The sequence below is a fragment of the Cottoperca gobio genome, chromosome 13 (genome assembly GCF_900634415.1).
Source record: "Cottoperca gobio chromosome 13, fCotGob3.1, whole genome shotgun sequence".
NCBI classification, from domain to species: Eukaryota; Metazoa; Chordata; class Actinopteri; order Perciformes; family Bovichtidae; genus Cottoperca; species Cottoperca gobio.
The window spans coordinates 12,499,223-12,515,848 of record NC_041367.1 but is presented as its reverse complement, the minus strand read 5'-3'; the positions used below and the strand labels follow the sequence as shown (position 1 = coordinate 12,515,848).

The following is a 16,626-nucleotide window of genomic DNA, read 5'->3' as shown; positions in this document are numbered from 1 at the left end:
TATTTTTAGGGTTTTATTCTTGACTATACAGTAGTCAATACAGCTGACTATGGACTGTTATATCATGTACAATATAACATAATATATAATGTTATATTTGTTAACTTTTACAACTAAAATCCTTTTCATTTATCCACCATAATGTGCCAACTCTTTTATTTTATTCAACCCTAGCGTGCAAAATCGTGAGTCATGTGAAACTACATGACAAACAGGAACTACGCAAAGGCACGTGCAGTTTCAATTTTTATTCATCATCATCATCATCATCGCACACCCACAGACGCAAATAAACCAATACTGCCCCAATAAGTTACATTTAAATAAAAGACAGTATTGAGTTACTTTCTCCCATATGATACAATAACAAACCTATAAGGTTACAAAGATGATGTTTTAAACTTCCTTAAAATACCTGATAAATGGCTTCTGCATACAGTGCAATATGAAGTTATTTAAGCTATTGTTTAAGTTTGCGTTAAAAGCCTTTTCTCAAACTAAAATTGGACAGCAACTGCAAACGGACTATACGTGCTGTGTAAAACAAAAAAAAGATTAAAATCTAGCAACATAAGGAAATCTTAGCTCATGAGCAAAAGGGAAAAGAAAATGTGCCTTTCAGATTACAACTATCCCAAACATCTCTTCCGCTACATGACTGCCAAATACTAAGACACAGTTGAACAACACTGTTTTCACCAACCATCCTTCATTCTTTCAAACAAATAAAGCCACTACTTCCTTCATTAAATGTACTTCTGAAATAAGAGCTTTAAAAAATCATAGAGAAGAAAAGTGCTTCAAAATATATTCGATTGGTTATGTTGATTCTTCTGCACTCGTAAAGCAAAAGGGCCTTATGACATGCGATTCTGGGAAATAGCAAGATCTTTGACTTCTTACCTACTTAATCCAACGGAGCAACCCAAAACAAATCACCTAAAGACGGATTTCTTCTTTTTTTAATGATGAGACATGTTTATGACACCCTCTTGAGAATATAAATGAACAGATCTTCAAGCAATGTTCTCTAACAAGAGTACTACTGTAAATATTACAGGATTAATGTCTCCTATTGCATCCAAAATAATTGATACCTGCCACTCTATAGAAAAATAAAATCACTTCTGTACATCCAGCTTATGACTGGAGTGAGAGGTCTGCCATGAAAACAAGACCACAATATCCATAAACACACACACACACACACACACACACACACTGGGAGGACTTAATGATTTACAGACATTTACGGAACATGTCCATGCAACACGCTCGCATTCACAACCGGCCACACACGCACACTCATCTCCTTCTCTGCAGATATTTCTCTGAAAGACAGGGAAATACACAGAAAGTACAGCACAGATCACAAGCATGAGCTGGAGGGTTATTTTAGTGAGGGGAAGTTAAGTTTCGCATTATTCAGATTTCTCCGTTTCCTTTGCCAAAAAGATATTTGACTGACCTGTTAAGTTTATTAGAGGTTAGGCTCTGCATGTCCATCTGAGCCTCTAATTGTCCATTTACATCCACTGACGTCACAACATAATAAACAAAAACCTGCTCTGAAAGGTTATGAATAAAGACAGAAAATATGTCTCAAAATGACATCCAACCATTTATCCCATCTGCACAAATGTAACTACAATAATAAAGGATGAAGAAGAACTGAGGTACTGAAGACGCCTTGTGGGTGACCAACAGATGTGTTCGGGAAGAGCTTGGAGTGGAGTCAGTCTGCTCTTTGCATTACAAGCAGCCTTATCAGGATGTCTCCTGGACGCCAGTCTGTGGAAGGTTTCCCTGCACATCTCACTTGGAGGAAGCAACAGTCAGTTATATTTCCCAAATAGCCTGGGAACACCATAGGACATGGCTGTGTCAAGGATGCCAGTACAAATCTGCTTATCCTGAAACTGTAAGAGTAAGTGAGTGCTTCACCGCAGGTGCTGCACCGGATCCATTGCAACCAGGACACAATGCTTGGAGTGTACTGGGCCAAATCTTTGTTAGTTAGCTCAAAAGTGAGGCTGAAGCTGAGAGACTTTAGCTTAGCTCTGCAAGTGGAAACAGCTAGCCTGGCTCTGTCCAAAGGCTACAAAATACTTGTTGTTTTTACACTTCCGTTTTATATATATATATATATATATATATATATATATAGATATAACGTGTTAATTAGCGACCTTTGGATGGCGCCATGCTGCCGTTCTCCCTTCACTCTAAGCTTTATATTGACCTTACAGACATGAGAGCGGTTAATGATCTTCTCATTTAACTCTCTGCGTGAAAAGGAACTGGTGTGCTTCTTTAAATGCTAAACTATTTATTTAATTCAATAGTTGTGTGACTGCAGGGCCTCTTGGACTATGAATGGATGGAATAGAGATGGCCGGAGTGGAAATGGGATCCATATCAGATGGCTGCTGTATGTGCACACGGACAGCAACATTTAACAGCGGGGAGAAGGGGGAAGGTGGAGTAAAGCCTCTAGAGGATTTATATTTTATTTAGCAGAGCTCTGCACATCAACCAGCAAACACTTGCGGTTGCAGTGGCGGGGGCAGGTGCTCATTCTCAACGTTATCAGAGTCGATTGCCGATGATGCTGCAGAAGTTGTCCCACTCGCAGTGGTTGCAGCAGGATTTTGTGTCTCTGGTGGAAAGCTCTCCAGAACGCTCTGCACCTTCTGCTCCACTTCGTCCGTCCAGTCGATGAGGTCGCTCTCCAGCTGGCGAGCCTTCTCCATGACCCTCTCCTGCCTTTCCCCGAGCCCTGTTAACAGGTCCAGCCCTTTGTGGACTTGACTGAGAGTCGCGCTGCCTGTGGAGCTGGAAGAAGCTTCGCTGGACTGTGGCCAGTTTGGGGATGCCTGGCCCGACATGTAGAGCTCAAACTCCTCAGAGCTTAAGTTCAGAGACTGGCCGTCCAGCTTCTCAATGAAGGCCACTGCACAGCACTGGGGAGAGGGGATGTGGAGGGTCATTAAAAGAAAATCTCATTTATGGATGTCATCCGTCTGGGGAATCAGATTCACAAATATAAAAAAAATACATTTTTTCTTTGCTGGACAGTTGACATGTCTCAACCACTCAGATTTAAAACGTTTTAATATGAATTGGATTGGTGAACATAACCACAATATACTTGCAAAACTAGGAAATTAAAAGCAGTTTTTGACCTCTTTCCCTTCATTTCCTGTCATCCCTCTATTGTGTCTCTCGTATCATTAGGCATAAATCGCCAATGGGTTAGAGTAATGACGTTATTTTTTAACAATAGTATATTTAATTGTTTTTAAGACCACTTAAATCAGGGGTGGGGAACCTTTTTCCTATCAAGGGCCATTTTTTATTTACAAGCATCCTTCGAGGGCCGTACTAATTATTGAACTCATAACCTCTGCAAAAAGGTTTAAGACGCAGCTCATTCATTTCACCTTTCTTTTATGCAAAAAAGCAACTTTTTTATCCATGTATCTTTCTGTTTTATCAGAAAACAATCCTTTATTAGTCCCACAACGGGGAAATGTATCTTGTCACAGCTAAAGAACATATGAAGTAAAAAGGCAGTACACAATAATTAAATAGAGTACAAAATAATATAATAAAAAGTGGTTGATAGAAAATAAAGTGATAACTGCACAGCAGTGGTGGAACAGTCTGTTCTTGGTGTGGTGGTCTACCTCTCTATCTGTCCATGTTTGTATGTTACGCTCTGCAGAGAGCTGTTCGTTGGGCCAAACTCCGCCGAAGAGCGTTAACTTTATCCAAACGCACTCGTCCTCTCAGCTCGTGCAGTTCGACATGTTTCGTGCTGTAATGACGCTCGAGATTATTTTTCATCACCGTAAGTACGTCGGCACAAACGAGACACACTGACCTTTTACTTCCACAAAGAAATAATCGTTCGTCCATTTCTCCTGGGAAGTGCGACATTCTGCATCCACCTTTCTGTTTTACACTCGCCACGCTGCGTTCACTGATGTCAACGACCGTCTTGTTTATTATTGAAGTTTTTTGACATGACGTGACCACGTGATGGCACGTTCCGCTCGTGTTGTGTTCAAGGACCCTGACCGTGGCCAGGAAAAACAGTCAATCGCCCGATTAAAATATTGCCGTCTAGTTACTTTTGCGTGCGTGTTCATGAATGACCTCGAGGACCAGATCAAATGGTCTCGCGGGCCGTATACGGCCCAGCGGCCAGAGGTTCTCCACCCCTGACTTAAAGCCTTAAAAGACTTTCCCATCAACTTTGACATTCAGTAATTCCATTAAGTAATTTGTGACAAAGGTTTTTAGTAGACTTTTATTTAATCTGTCATTTCTTTTTTCACAATCTGCCTTTTCCAACTTTGCTACCAGAGTGAAGCACAGGTTTTCAAAATAAAGCCACAAGCCATGTGCCACAGTTCCACAATAAACTCTACCGTCATGGAGGTTATAATTGTTTTTTTGAGGAGGTGTTGATTCATATTCATGATCATTTTGGAGGATGTAATTAGTGGTACTGTTGAACTGTATTAAATTATACAGAGAAGTGTTTCTGTTATTTAGTCAACTCGTCAAATGGAATGGAAATGAATCATAAAAACACCTGTCAGTACAATACCACCACTATTTGGAAACATGGAGACTTACACACACACACACACACACACACACACACACACACACACACACACACACACACACACACACACACACACACACACACACACACACACACACACACACACACACACACACACACACACACACACACACATTTCCTCACCAGATTAGTGAAGTAGTAACCATCCTCTCCCGTCATGAGTCTGCTGGGGTTGCTGAAGCGGGTGATGTACTGGATGTTGGACTGCAGTCTCGGGGGGTTTGCTTTCAGCACAATGTAGATCAGCGTGGGAAGGAAGTCATCCGCAGACGCAGCCTCTTTCTTGCTGATTTTGATGGCGTTGAAGATGTGCTTGCTGCAGCGAGTGATGCACGCCAGCTTCTCCTTGGGAACGCACTTTGAATCCATTTCAATCACATCTGAAAGGATGCAAAGTTTTGAGAAGATTAGAAATGGTTTAATCTGATTTTACTGGATCTCCACTGCCAAGATGAAGAGGCGAGGTCCTTCTGTATAAATATTAAGACTCACCTGTGATGGCTTTGACCACACTGTCCGACGCCTCAGCGATGTCCTCATCTACAGGAACACACAGCATCTCAATGGTGACCCAATGCAACGCCCTGTAACAGAACACAACAGCGATTTCACTCTAGGTAAGATGTAGCCATTTCAGAATGCAGAGAACGTATATTTGAGTAGCGAATTTAAGCATTACCTGATTCTCTTCTGAATGGCCAAGTCTTTCTTCTCATCGTCTGTAGTCTCAGGACAGAAGACTTCTTTGTAAAGACGTGTCATCATGTACTTCTCCACTTCATCCATTACGCTCTCTACATGATCCGATGAACCTGGGAACGGAAGCACAGAGATCAAAGATATACAGAGCGTTGTACACTGCATAATGTTGGTGATAAGCACTGATTATATTCTTCTAAAGTGTAAGAGTTAAGCAGTACCTTTGAACTGGGTGTGGAGGCGGTCTGAGAGATTCTGGTAGAAGTCCTGCACACACTCCGACAGCTCATCAGCACCCATGTCCTGAGCAAGGAATGGAAATGAACAATTCCAGATTTAATTTCACCTTAAAAATACACTAATTGTATCGGGACAGATGTCGAAATCAAGCGCAGAACGTTATGTCATCATCACTCATGTTGTCTGTTTAAATGCGTCAATTATCAGACAATTTTAAATGTCTAACAACGTGAATTTCTAAAAACTTCTGCAATGACTGAAGGTGCATATTTCCCCACTATATATATATTAAGAAAAACCTGTTTTCACTTGAGGCAACAGTGTGTGACAGTTAGCATCTCACAGGGAACAGCATCACTGATAAAACACTGGTGGAAAGTAGACACGCGGTGCAATCGCAATGACTTGACAATCGGTATCGCTAACAGTGCTGTCTGACTTTAAGTAAAAACACATTCTTAAACTAAAATTTTATTTAAGCAAAAGTATTTTGTCCACAGGTTGTCCAGACCATTCATAAAAATGAAATGGTTCACAAAAGCTTATTTCACCCACACACAAAAACATAATGAGTAATCCACTTTAGCTCACCCGCTTATAGACCATGCTCTCAGTGAAGGCCCTGCACTGCTTGAAGATCTCCCTGCCAGACTTCAGGGGCTTAAGAAAATCAATGAGCTCTCGTGTTGCACGGTCACTGTCCACAGAGGAATGCCGGCTTGTAGAGGAGCTTGGGCCGGAGTGACTGTCAAAAGGAACATCTGGGGGAAGACATTTAATGTTACTTTAATCAAAACTATAAACATTATTTTCTGTTAATATCCTTTGCACCACACGCTGATAGCTTATTTTAACCAGACTCTGTGTAAGGTATCGAGATACAAATCTAGGGTAGTGGTTGAACTGAAAACACAAACAACAAAAATATCCAGTAGGTGACCTCAGTCGGGTTTTGGGTTAATGGCTTAATGTTTTCCAGTTGAACAGGTCAGGTTAAGCAAAATGAAAATTGAATATAAATATTACTGCCATTTGATAAAGACACAGTTATCGGTCAAGTCAAGAACAGCAATGAAAACTTTAGAAATAAAATGTGATAAATGACTAGCGTCTCTTGCAGTTGAGCATGTATATAGTAGTATGTACCTTTTTTTGGTGGTGTTTTTGTGGAAGGAGTAAAAAACTTGGTGACTGTGTTGACTTTGCTGGACTTCTCCTTAGTTTTTCTTTCCTCAAACTTGCCGAAGGGTGTGATGGTAGGCTGTGATTGGGCCTTCTGATTTCTGCTTGCATATGCTTCCTCTTCCTCTCTTTGCAGCCTGGGGGGGGGAAGACGACAGTATAACTGAAGTAGTTGCCAGATGGACAGACAAATCAAGCGGTAAAGGAACGAAAGACACGGTATTTTGTCTGTTAGGAATAATCGTACATAGGACGCAGAGAGACAGACAAACCTCTCAGCAAGTGCCCAGTCTTCTTGAATCTGTGTTTGCTTTTCTCGATGATTCTCCTCTCGCCAGCACTTTGAGCACAGGCCCTGCCAGCCAGTGTTGCCATAAAAACCACATCCTTTTTTGCAAAGCAGCTCTGATTGGTCCAGATGGATCCCACGTCGCTGGCTCATCATTCTTCTCCAAAGTCAGAAACACTGCTGGAGGCACCAGAAGACACAACACTTTAACAACCAAAACAGTAAGTACGAACAGCAATGCAATGGAAAAAAAAGGGTCCATTGTCGTGTGTATAAGAGACACGTCCCGCTGCTCATTAATCCATTAAATGTGCCATTCAAGACTGCAACTTTCTTCAGCATTAACTCGTAACTAAAGTCAAGTCCAAGCCCCACGTCGTTAATCAGACCCAGCTAATTTAGGATAAAGCTACAGTAGTTTATTGTAGCATGGTCCAAAAGAAATTAAGTTAATTAAGGCCCTTACGGCTCTAACTGCATTTATTTTTTAGAGGCAATACATCTGGTGAAACGGAATGTCTCCAGCTTTGACCTATCTATTTGTTAGCATTAGCTAAGAGCTGACAGCTTTTTCTCACAATACTGACAGAGCAGTAAACCTAAAACTGAATATCCTCCCAAAACAGCTTTATCTCTTATTCACATATCATTCTGAAATACGGTTATATTGTTGTAACCTTAGATAAGTATGTCCGCACGGCAAAGTGTACTCAAAAAACGCGATCTACAAGCTAATCTACAGCTAGCTACCAGTGTTTACCTAAGCTAATTACAGAGCTAACCTATGTAGCTAAGCGAACTAGCTGAATTACCGTTATGTTAATAAAGATGCAAAATTGGCTACGTGAATTGTGTGTCAACATACACTCTCATTCGCAGTGTCAAGAAGCTATCGCGTAACGATATCGTCGCTCCAGCTCCAGTCTACTCTTGGTGGATGTTTACATTAGCCAAGCCGCTAGCTTCGTCCCTCGGCCATTTTGTCTGTCAGTTGTTTCTCCTTCTCGATGTTTCTTTTTGGTACGTTCCAAATCAGGTCACATGTAGTGTCGCCCTCTAGCGTTACCACATAGCAATAGACAACGTTATTACCCAGATTGTCAATACAATGGCATTATTTTGCTACAAATAATGACATGCACCTTTCAAAACAAATGTATATGCATTAAAAAAAACATCATCAAAAAAACAACCCTTTTCAAAAGCACCGTTTTAGATCCCAATTTCATTAAACTGACTCCCTAAATGTGTTGCAAGGCTCGTCTACAGGGTGAAGTAACCAAACTGTAAATTATAAGAGCTGAAGTTTGTCATGGTGAAGTGTGCTACTGTAAAACTTGGCCAGAGGGTGGTGTCCAAGTCTCCTGTTCTATGTCCTACATGCAAAGGTTTTATTTAATACAAATCATTTTTTTAGCACAGGGATTATATAGGATAATGAAGAATCACAACAAATTAAGCTATAACACAAGTGAAAACAAGCTATACTACAAAAGCTATAACGCTATAATATAACATCATCTACTGAAAATCAGGAGACAAAAGATAAATAAATAAATAAAATAAAAACAAGCCACAAAAAAAGATAACCAATCGGGTAAACAAAATATATGAAAAAGGTTTGATCATCAAACGTGTTAAGCTGTGTGTCTGGCAAATTTACTTTTTCACGTGAAAACGAGGCCAACGTGAGCAATGCAACGTCAGCGTCTGGATCATCATCGTGGCTGCGCCTGACTCCTGGTCCTGACGCACAGGCAACGGGAAGATGCTTACATCATCCTGGATTCTATTTTTAAATACGATTACGTCATCATTTCTGTCACATAGATGATGCATTTTTACTTTGTTGTTTATTCTGTACACACGACCTCTATCGCACGTCTGTCCGTCCTGGGAGAGGGATCCCCTCCTCAGCTGTTCTCCCTCAGGTTTCTTTCACCTTAGTAATTGTGGAGTTTCTTTTAGGGAGCTTTTCCTTGTGCGAGGGTCTAAGGACAGAGGGTGTCGTATTCTGTACTGTCTGTAAAGCCCACTGATATTGGGCTGTATAAATAGATTAGATTTGAATGCAAAAAGTGACAAATCCGCTGGAGAGATGGAGATAAATGGAAGACGAGGCCACTACTTGAGTCATGTAATAGACCTTTTTCTTCAGCAGGCACTGGTCATACAAGAAAATTACAGTTACTCATAAAATGTTGTGTTCAAGTGTCCTTGTAGGTCGTGACAGTGAACCATCTAAGCTATAAAACCACACCCCTGAAACGGCTAAATGGAATTCAACCAGCTGTGCTTTTCCTAAGGTCTATTCTAAGCAGAGTGTGAGCCTCGTGTGAAAAGAGGCTCCTGGATAATCTTCTTGATGGGGAGAAATACTCAGCAGCAGCGGAAGAATGACACAAGTATTAGCTTAAAATAGCCCCTTTCATATGGTTATATTATCAAGCATACTGCTTCATTAACTTGTAAAGATTCATTTAATGTTGTAGCTGGTCGAGGTGGAAGTATTTCTAAATAGACTTACTTAATGTACTAATTGCATAGTTTAATCTGTCTTTTTTGCACCCCCTCCTCACCCTGTTTCACATGTGAACACACAAGCCAGATGTTTCCTTTTGTTACAGTGTAACTAACCATTACTTTCATGGCATTTTATACGATTCTACTTTAGACCTTCAGAAACCTTTCGATTCATTGGTCTTTTCACAGGATTTGTTGACAATAAAAAGAAATACTGCTCAGCGAGGAGCAGAACTGATCATCCACATACTGCTGATGCATTGTGGACCGAGAAAAAGAAGAATGAAGATGCTCATTATTCCATATCATGCAAGGTTAGAAGCATGTCTGCAGCCAAATGTAAAAAATAGGTATAGTTTATTGCAGAAAAATTCAAGTAAGCTGGCTCTTGTCCCTACACAAGGTTCATTCATAAATGCCTTGATGCCTTGACTTTGCCCCATTCAGGCTAATCTTTAGCTAAATGATTCACGTGGTTTTATATGTTGGCACATCACCAACATGTTTAATACACATTTTTAGATCTGGATACATTTCCTTTGACATAACAGGCATTATACATGTTTAAAATTTACTTTGACAAGAATTTTATTTTTGTGTGTGTAAATAAACACTTAAAGGTGCAATTGATAACATTGTTACCACACTCTCTCCTACTTGTGATTTTAGTAAATGTGATATTTTTAAACCTTTTTAGCTTCAGAGTGGGGAGAGTAGAGCGATGTTTGATCAGTTAAATCCACTTACACTGTGCACTGGGAATGATGCAATACACAATTATATTTTTAACTGTTGTTTTAATTGATCTAACTGCCATGTGACATCTCGCATATTTGATCATGATTGTGCCACAAATAAAACTTTCTGGCTGTATAGCCAATACATATATCCTGTTCTATGACACATTGTATCTGTTTGATATTGACAGGAACATTTAACCCATCTTTAAATTATATGTTTTTAAATGCTGGTAAATACTCACACCCTATAAAAAAACTTCATAAACTGCAGCTGCATACATGCTGAACTATCCTGTGGTCTGGTTTATGTTGGGCAAATTAAAAAAGCAAAAACTCTAACACCTCTTCAATTATCTAGGTTGCTCAGCGTAAAGCCGGAAACGTCGTAAATGTACTGAACCAGTTTTACCCGCGCGCACCTCCCTGCACACAGGCTGTTGGATACTGGGGATCTTTCACGTTTAACTTGCACATTTCAGTTTATTCAATTGTGTGATACGAAATTTGAGGAATGGCAGGTAAGAGTTCACCATCGAGATGCACTTTACAAGTAACCATTGCGTTGGTGCGATCAGACAGAAAGCGTAATTATACTCGAACTGTATTTACTGTAAGTGATATGTGCTATTAGGGCCGTTAGGAAGATGGGGGTTAGAAATATGGTTTCTTAAACTTTTTTTGTTTAAAATAAAGAAAAAGTCTGTCAAAGAAAAGTGTTGATTTAGTTTTGTGTGCCACCACGTATTAGTTTCACTTTGCTGGCGCTCACATCCTGTTCAGTCCTGTTGTTTATGCCATTTGTGAAACAAAGAAAGATAAAACAATATAATGCAGCCTCATCAAAAATATTTAAGTATCCATTATTTCGATCTATTTGGATGAGGCTACGACTGGGATGTGTTTTACATTACAGCCGGCTCTATGTCATTTCAAGGGTTTGTACTTAGAATAAGTTGTCAAACTATAAACGCGACTTTATGGAGCTGAAAGTCCAAAATACGTTGGCGAGCCCATAACTGTCCTCTGATTGTAAACTTATACAAACGTCACTTATGGTTTAATACGTTTTACTATAATGTGAAATTGTCACAAAAGCATATTTAAGTTTTTGTCTGATAAAGTGAATTAAGGAAACCATGGGCGTGGTGTATGCTTTTTACATTGCGAGGAGGTCGGGCACAAACCAGTCAGCCCGTCATGTAGACTTTAAAACAAGGCTTTACTCACAGTTCACTATCTTCTAGAGTGCTTTAATTATTATAAAATATATAGATTTATGGTACTTCTTTACAACAAGGGTACAGACACATGCTTACTTTGGCACAATGATGATTTAATGCATGATGGATCATTTATTCCTGTTGCTCACAAAAAGGTCCAAGTCAGTTTATTTGATTAGTTAATGCTTAATGGATAATCAATTAATTATTTATAACACACACTTACTTAACTCACATTATTTCACACTTATAGATACACTTAATGTATTTTAATAATTTATATTATATAATAAATTAATTGTATGCATTCACATTGAGTTAAAAACAGCTTTTGATCCGACTTTATGATACTTTTGGAGGATGTAGTTTATGTCTCTATTAGTCTGTCCACCCCATGTATATCAATAAATGTATGCTAGTATGCTAAATAACATATTCCTAATGTCGTATTCAATGTCGGTACCCCTGTTGAAATGAAACTTTTAAAGTTGTATGATGTTCTTTTGCCTCTTTTAGATAAGGAGCTTGCCAGGGTGAGAAGTAAGTTTGTCGAAAAGGTGTCCAATGAACTGATTAAGCAGCTCCTGGACGACCTTCTTGAAGATCGTGTCCTGAACGATGGCCAGAAAGACTCAGTACTTGAGGAGAACAATAGCAGAGCAAACAAAGCACGCGCGCTCATTGACACGGTGAAGATGAAGGGAGACTTAGCCAGCAGGAAAATGATCGATCACCTTCAAGACCGAGATGCTGAACTTCACTTTGAACTGGGACTGTCCTCTGGTCAACCTGCTCAGCCGGGTGAGCTGACATATTTCAGCTATAGAGAGACCGCCATCCTACTTTGCTTCAAACCAATATTACACTTTGACATGCTCATGAATACAGGTGTACAGTATACACAAAATGAAGTACGTTGTTTTGAGCAGGATTATTTTGCCGTTCCCAGCTGCCGATCCACAGATGAAGAAGGAAGGAGCAACCAGCGAGGCCTCCTGGGAGGAGAAAATGAAGGCTGGAGATGTAAGTCAATCATAAAATCCATACCGAGAGAATAAAGTTGGTTCCTGTACGTCTCAGTTTACCTCTCCTTGATTGAAAGGTGTTGTTTCAAATCAAATCAAAATCAAATTTATTTGTATAGCCCAATATCACAAATTATACATTTGTCTCAGTGTGCTTTACAGACTGTACAGGTTACGACACCCTCTGTCCTTAGACCCTCACATCGCACAAGGAAAAACTTCCTAAAAGAAACCCCATAATTAAGGGGAAAAATGGAAGAAACCTCAGGGAGAGCAACTGAGGAGGGATCCCTCTCCCAGGACGCACAGACGTGCAATAGATGTCGTGTGTACAGGATAAACAACATAGTACAAATACAACATTTGACAGAAAATTATGTAGTGTTGGAAAAAAAAGAAATAGAAAGTTTGGATGAATCCAGGAAAATGTCAAAAAGGCTTCCCGGTGTCCAGCAGGACCAGGTCAGCAGGCGCTGTCACGATTCATGATCCTGACGTAAACTTTATCAGATGGCAACCTGCCACATGAGAGACAGACACTCCGGGGATGATACCCCGGATGATGAGTTAGTAACATACATTTACATAAATGCATACAGATAGAGAGGGAGAAGAAGAGAGAGGGAGAGAAGGAAGAGAGCAGGGAGGTGTCCCCCGGCAAGTAGGAAATAATAGTTTTCTTATTATCCAGCTGTATGGTACATTTTTGTCTCATGTTATTCCTTTTAAATTTGTTTTTCAGGTTTACCCTGTGTCCCAAAAGTCCATTAGGTATCGTGTGGCCCTGCTAATCACTAATATTAAGTTTACTAATGAGAACATGAACAGAGATGGAGCTGAGAAGGACGAGGAGAACATGGACAAACTGCTCAACGATCTGGGATACGAGGTGGTGAAACACCGAAACCTCACAGGGCAGGTACTTATATAAAATAAATACGTCTTTGCCTGGTGGATTTAGTGATAGAGTAACTGATGTCTGACTTTTTGTGCTTCCCAGGCAATTAATGATGCTGTAATTGAGTTCTCAAAACATAGGAAACTCAAAGAGACGGACAGTGTGATGGTGGTCATCATGTCTCACGGGAAACTGGGAGCTGTCCTCGGTGTCGACTGGAAAAACAATATATCTGGTGATGAGAAACCAGATGAGTTCCTCATTGACAACATTTACATGCACTTGAACCCAGAGAAATGTCCCGCGCTGCAGAACAAACCCAAGATCATCATCATCCAGGGCTGCAGAGGAGGTGATTCTCATCTATTCCCACAGATACTATAAATATAAATTAATTTAACAGTCAGCTAATGTCGTGATTGTTGTCTTTAAGTAAGCCCGGCTCTCATGCGCTGTATTAAAGACATGCCGCGTGTGTTTCAGAGAAGGGAGGATCAGTGTTCGTTAGAGATGCTTTGTTCTGTGATGATGCGTCTGCTGCTGAAGAAAACTTCGAGGAGGATACTATGCGAGCTGTAAACAAAGAAAAAGACTTCATTTCTCTTCTTTCCTGCACCCCTGGTCAGTTACCTTAAATGTTAGGAAATCGTATTCTAAAGTGATTGATACTTACTTTATATAATACAAACAAAATATGTGTTTCTCCTCCAGATACTGTCTCATACAGACAAAGAGATCTTGGGTCTTTACTCATCCAGTATTTAGTTGAGGTATTGAAGATCGACGCTCAAAAGGATGACATTGAAGAACTTTTCAGAAAAGTAAGTGGAAAGAAATGTCAGTTTGTGAGGCAACACCACATAGTGAGCAGTAATGATGATGCTCTCGCTGTATTAGTCTTGCTTAATTTCATACACTGTTTGTTTGAACCACACAGGTCATGAAGCGCTTTGAAGATTTTGCCATGAACACCAGAAGACAGATGGCGACCAAAGACAGAGTCACTCTGACAAAGCGCTTCTACTTCTTTCCAGGACTCTGAGGCAGGATCCATTGCTGATTCACGGCTGTGCCTTGTAGCCACATTATATTCTTGTAATGTCTTTGATGTGCTACTTGGTGAATAGATCAATTGTTATGGATGAATTACTATAATATGGATTTAGTGAATAATTAATCTCACTAGAAGCTTATGTTGATCCTTAAAGTGCTATATTGACATTGTAATAACTTTTGTTCTGCTTTGTATTAATCTTAAGTTTAAAATCAGAAATTAAAATCATGTATGACACTTCCATTTAGCACTCCATGTATTTTGAAATGTTTTATTTATTTATTTTTGCCAACAGCTGGGCCTGGTTGGGAATGACTGCTGTTGTGGGCCTGTTATGCTCTTTTAGGCAATTTGTTACCAAATAAACTTCCTTGGCTTGTAGCTACATGCACATATAGCATGCACAAAAGCATTTATCTAGGTCAATTAACACAAAGTTCAGACTTTGAAACATGAACTTAGCAGTTGGCATGTCAGCCTTTTACCATCCAATGAACTTCTTTTCAAAATAAAACACTTGTTGTTACTTACTCAAACCAGATGGTTGTGAGTTTAATACCAGGGCTGCCACCATTGTGTCCCCTGAGCAAGGTACTTAACCCCGAGTTGCTCCAGGGGGACTGTCCTTGTAGTTAGTTCTATAAGTCTCTCTGGATAAGAGCGTCTGCTAAATTACCTGTAATGTAATGTAATGATAAGAACCAGGTTATAAAATACAAGAATGTCCCTTTAACGGACTCACAGAAACATCCCGTTTCTGTGAAAGCAACACACAAACTCTGAATGTGATTTTTCAGACAAACTTTACTTGAAAAACAAAACAAACTCAAATCAAACAAACAAAAGCATGTCATCACATTACAACACAAAGGCAACACGTTGAGTAGGCAACATGGTAACATGGTTGCAGTCTGTGCATGTCTGATATGAGAGTCTTTTACAGGGCTACTTTGAGTTCATGCTTTCACTGGCTCATCATGTTCACTCATAAAAATAAACAGTGAAGTAGCTTGACAGAAGGATATGCTCTGTTTAAAGCTTGGGGTTTATAAAAATACATAAAACAAGGGGTTCACTTAAAGACCATAATTACCAATCCAAACCAGACTAGACTCCATTTTAACAGCTTATTTGGACATACTGGCAGTGTTACAGTGTCTGTTCACACTTTATACAAAACAAAGACACAGGTGGCTAATATCAAGCACTCATGTTCTCATCTCACAACTCGCACTCAGCAAGTTCAAGCATGAAGCTACAAATGAAAACACCCACATATTCAAATCACACTCAACAATGGAGCAACTGTCAGAAATGCTGCACAACTGGTTAAGGCCAGATGAAGTTTAGTAACATTGCTTCCATGAACTATGAGAAATAACATTAGAAAAGTTTGGCAGTGTGATGATTCTACAAGCAAAATATCCAACGGGTCTTCTTTCACCTTTGCAATAGAAAACAAAACACCACTTCACGGTGAACTAAACCATGCAGAGCTTTTGAAGGGAGGTAGAGCACATTGGAGAGAGAACATGAAAAGATAAAGATGTAAATAAACAGTGGTGTATAGATAACGTGGCTTTGAAAACACTGCAGATTAGTGTCCTGGCACTTTGCCTGTACAACACAAAATAGACATTACAACTGAATAAGTGTCATATTTGGAAGTTGGAATGTATTAGTATTGTGTTACACATCGTTTAGTAACTTTTTTTCATTCAAGAATTCACTTTTGGAAACATCATTATATCGTTGACAACACTCAACACTCAGATAAACAGTTTGCAGCACCACACATTTACCAAATAGCAACTCATGCGAAAACACCTCTGGCCCTGTACGGCGTGCCTAGAATCGCTCGTACAGTATGTAACGCACCTTGTGCTAAACATGTAATAGATTGCATTCATGAAAACAGGAAACTCAAAATGTGACTGTCGTGTTTTTGCTCTATTGTGTGTGCGGCTGTGTGTCTTGTAGCGTGACTGTGGTTGATGTTTAGGCCAGAGTTCCCCCAACAATGGAGGCAATGACAATTCCCAGAATCACACAGCATATAATAATCATAATTTTCTTCTGTAAAATGTTAACAAGAA

At 39.7% G+C, this 16,626-nt stretch overlaps 3 protein-coding genes across 6 annotated transcripts in view; 1 reads left to right on the top strand and 2 right to left on the bottom strand.

Annotated features, from left to right (window-relative positions):
• Nucleotides 1-233: 233 nt before the first annotated feature.
• On the bottom strand, nucleotides 234-8,071 carry LOC115017509 (rab5 GDP/GTP exchange factor-like). The gene is made up of 9 exons (XM_029446009.1): nucleotides 7,936-8,071; nucleotides 7,054-7,247; nucleotides 6,746-6,918; nucleotides 6,191-6,360; nucleotides 5,581-5,662; nucleotides 5,340-5,472; nucleotides 5,153-5,244; nucleotides 4,784-5,040; nucleotides 234-2,963 (listed from the first exon to the last, which is right to left on the bottom strand). Exons 2-9 carry the CDS (start codon nucleotides 7,224-7,226, stop codon nucleotides 2,532-2,534), a joined length of 1,512 nt encoding a protein of 503 aa, XP_029301869.1. The 5' UTR covers nucleotides 7,227-7,247; nucleotides 7,936-8,071; the 3' UTR covers nucleotides 234-2,531.
• LOC115017511 (caspase-1-like) lies at nucleotides 7,156-14,773 on the top strand. 4 transcript variants are annotated; one of them, XM_029446013.1, is made up of 10 exons: nucleotides 7,199-7,291; nucleotides 9,377-9,475; nucleotides 9,783-10,851; nucleotides 12,070-12,354; nucleotides 12,503-12,576; nucleotides 13,321-13,497; nucleotides 13,579-13,828; nucleotides 13,960-14,097; nucleotides 14,188-14,297; nucleotides 14,414-14,773. In XM_029446013.1, the coding sequence occupies exons 3-10, from the start codon at nucleotides 10,845-10,847 to the stop codon at nucleotides 14,516-14,518; spliced, it is 1,146 nt and encodes a 381-aa protein (XP_029301873.1). In that variant the 5' UTR covers nucleotides 7,199-7,291; nucleotides 9,377-9,475; nucleotides 9,783-10,844; the 3' UTR covers nucleotides 14,519-14,773. The 4 variants fall into 4 exon arrangements, with proteins under 4 accessions (XP_029301871.1, XP_029301873.1, XP_029301872.1 ...); XM_029446011.1 differs by lacking the exon at nucleotides 9,377-9,475 and having other exon boundaries at nucleotides 7,156-7,291; XM_029446012.1 differs by lacking the exon at nucleotides 7,199-7,291 and having other exon boundaries at nucleotides 7,319-9,475.
• Nucleotides 14,774-15,314: 541 nt separating this feature from the next.
• stx1a (syntaxin 1A (brain)) overlaps nucleotides 15,315-16,626 on the bottom strand; it is a 50,911-nt gene continuing 49,599 nt past the window's right edge. The window contains exon 10 of the mRNA XM_029446555.1: nucleotides 15,315-16,606. Within this exon, the coding sequence (XP_029302415.1) occupies nucleotides 16,529-16,606 (78 nt within the window). The 3' untranslated portion in view covers nucleotides 15,315-16,528. The remainder of the gene's footprint in view (nucleotides 16,607-16,626) is intronic.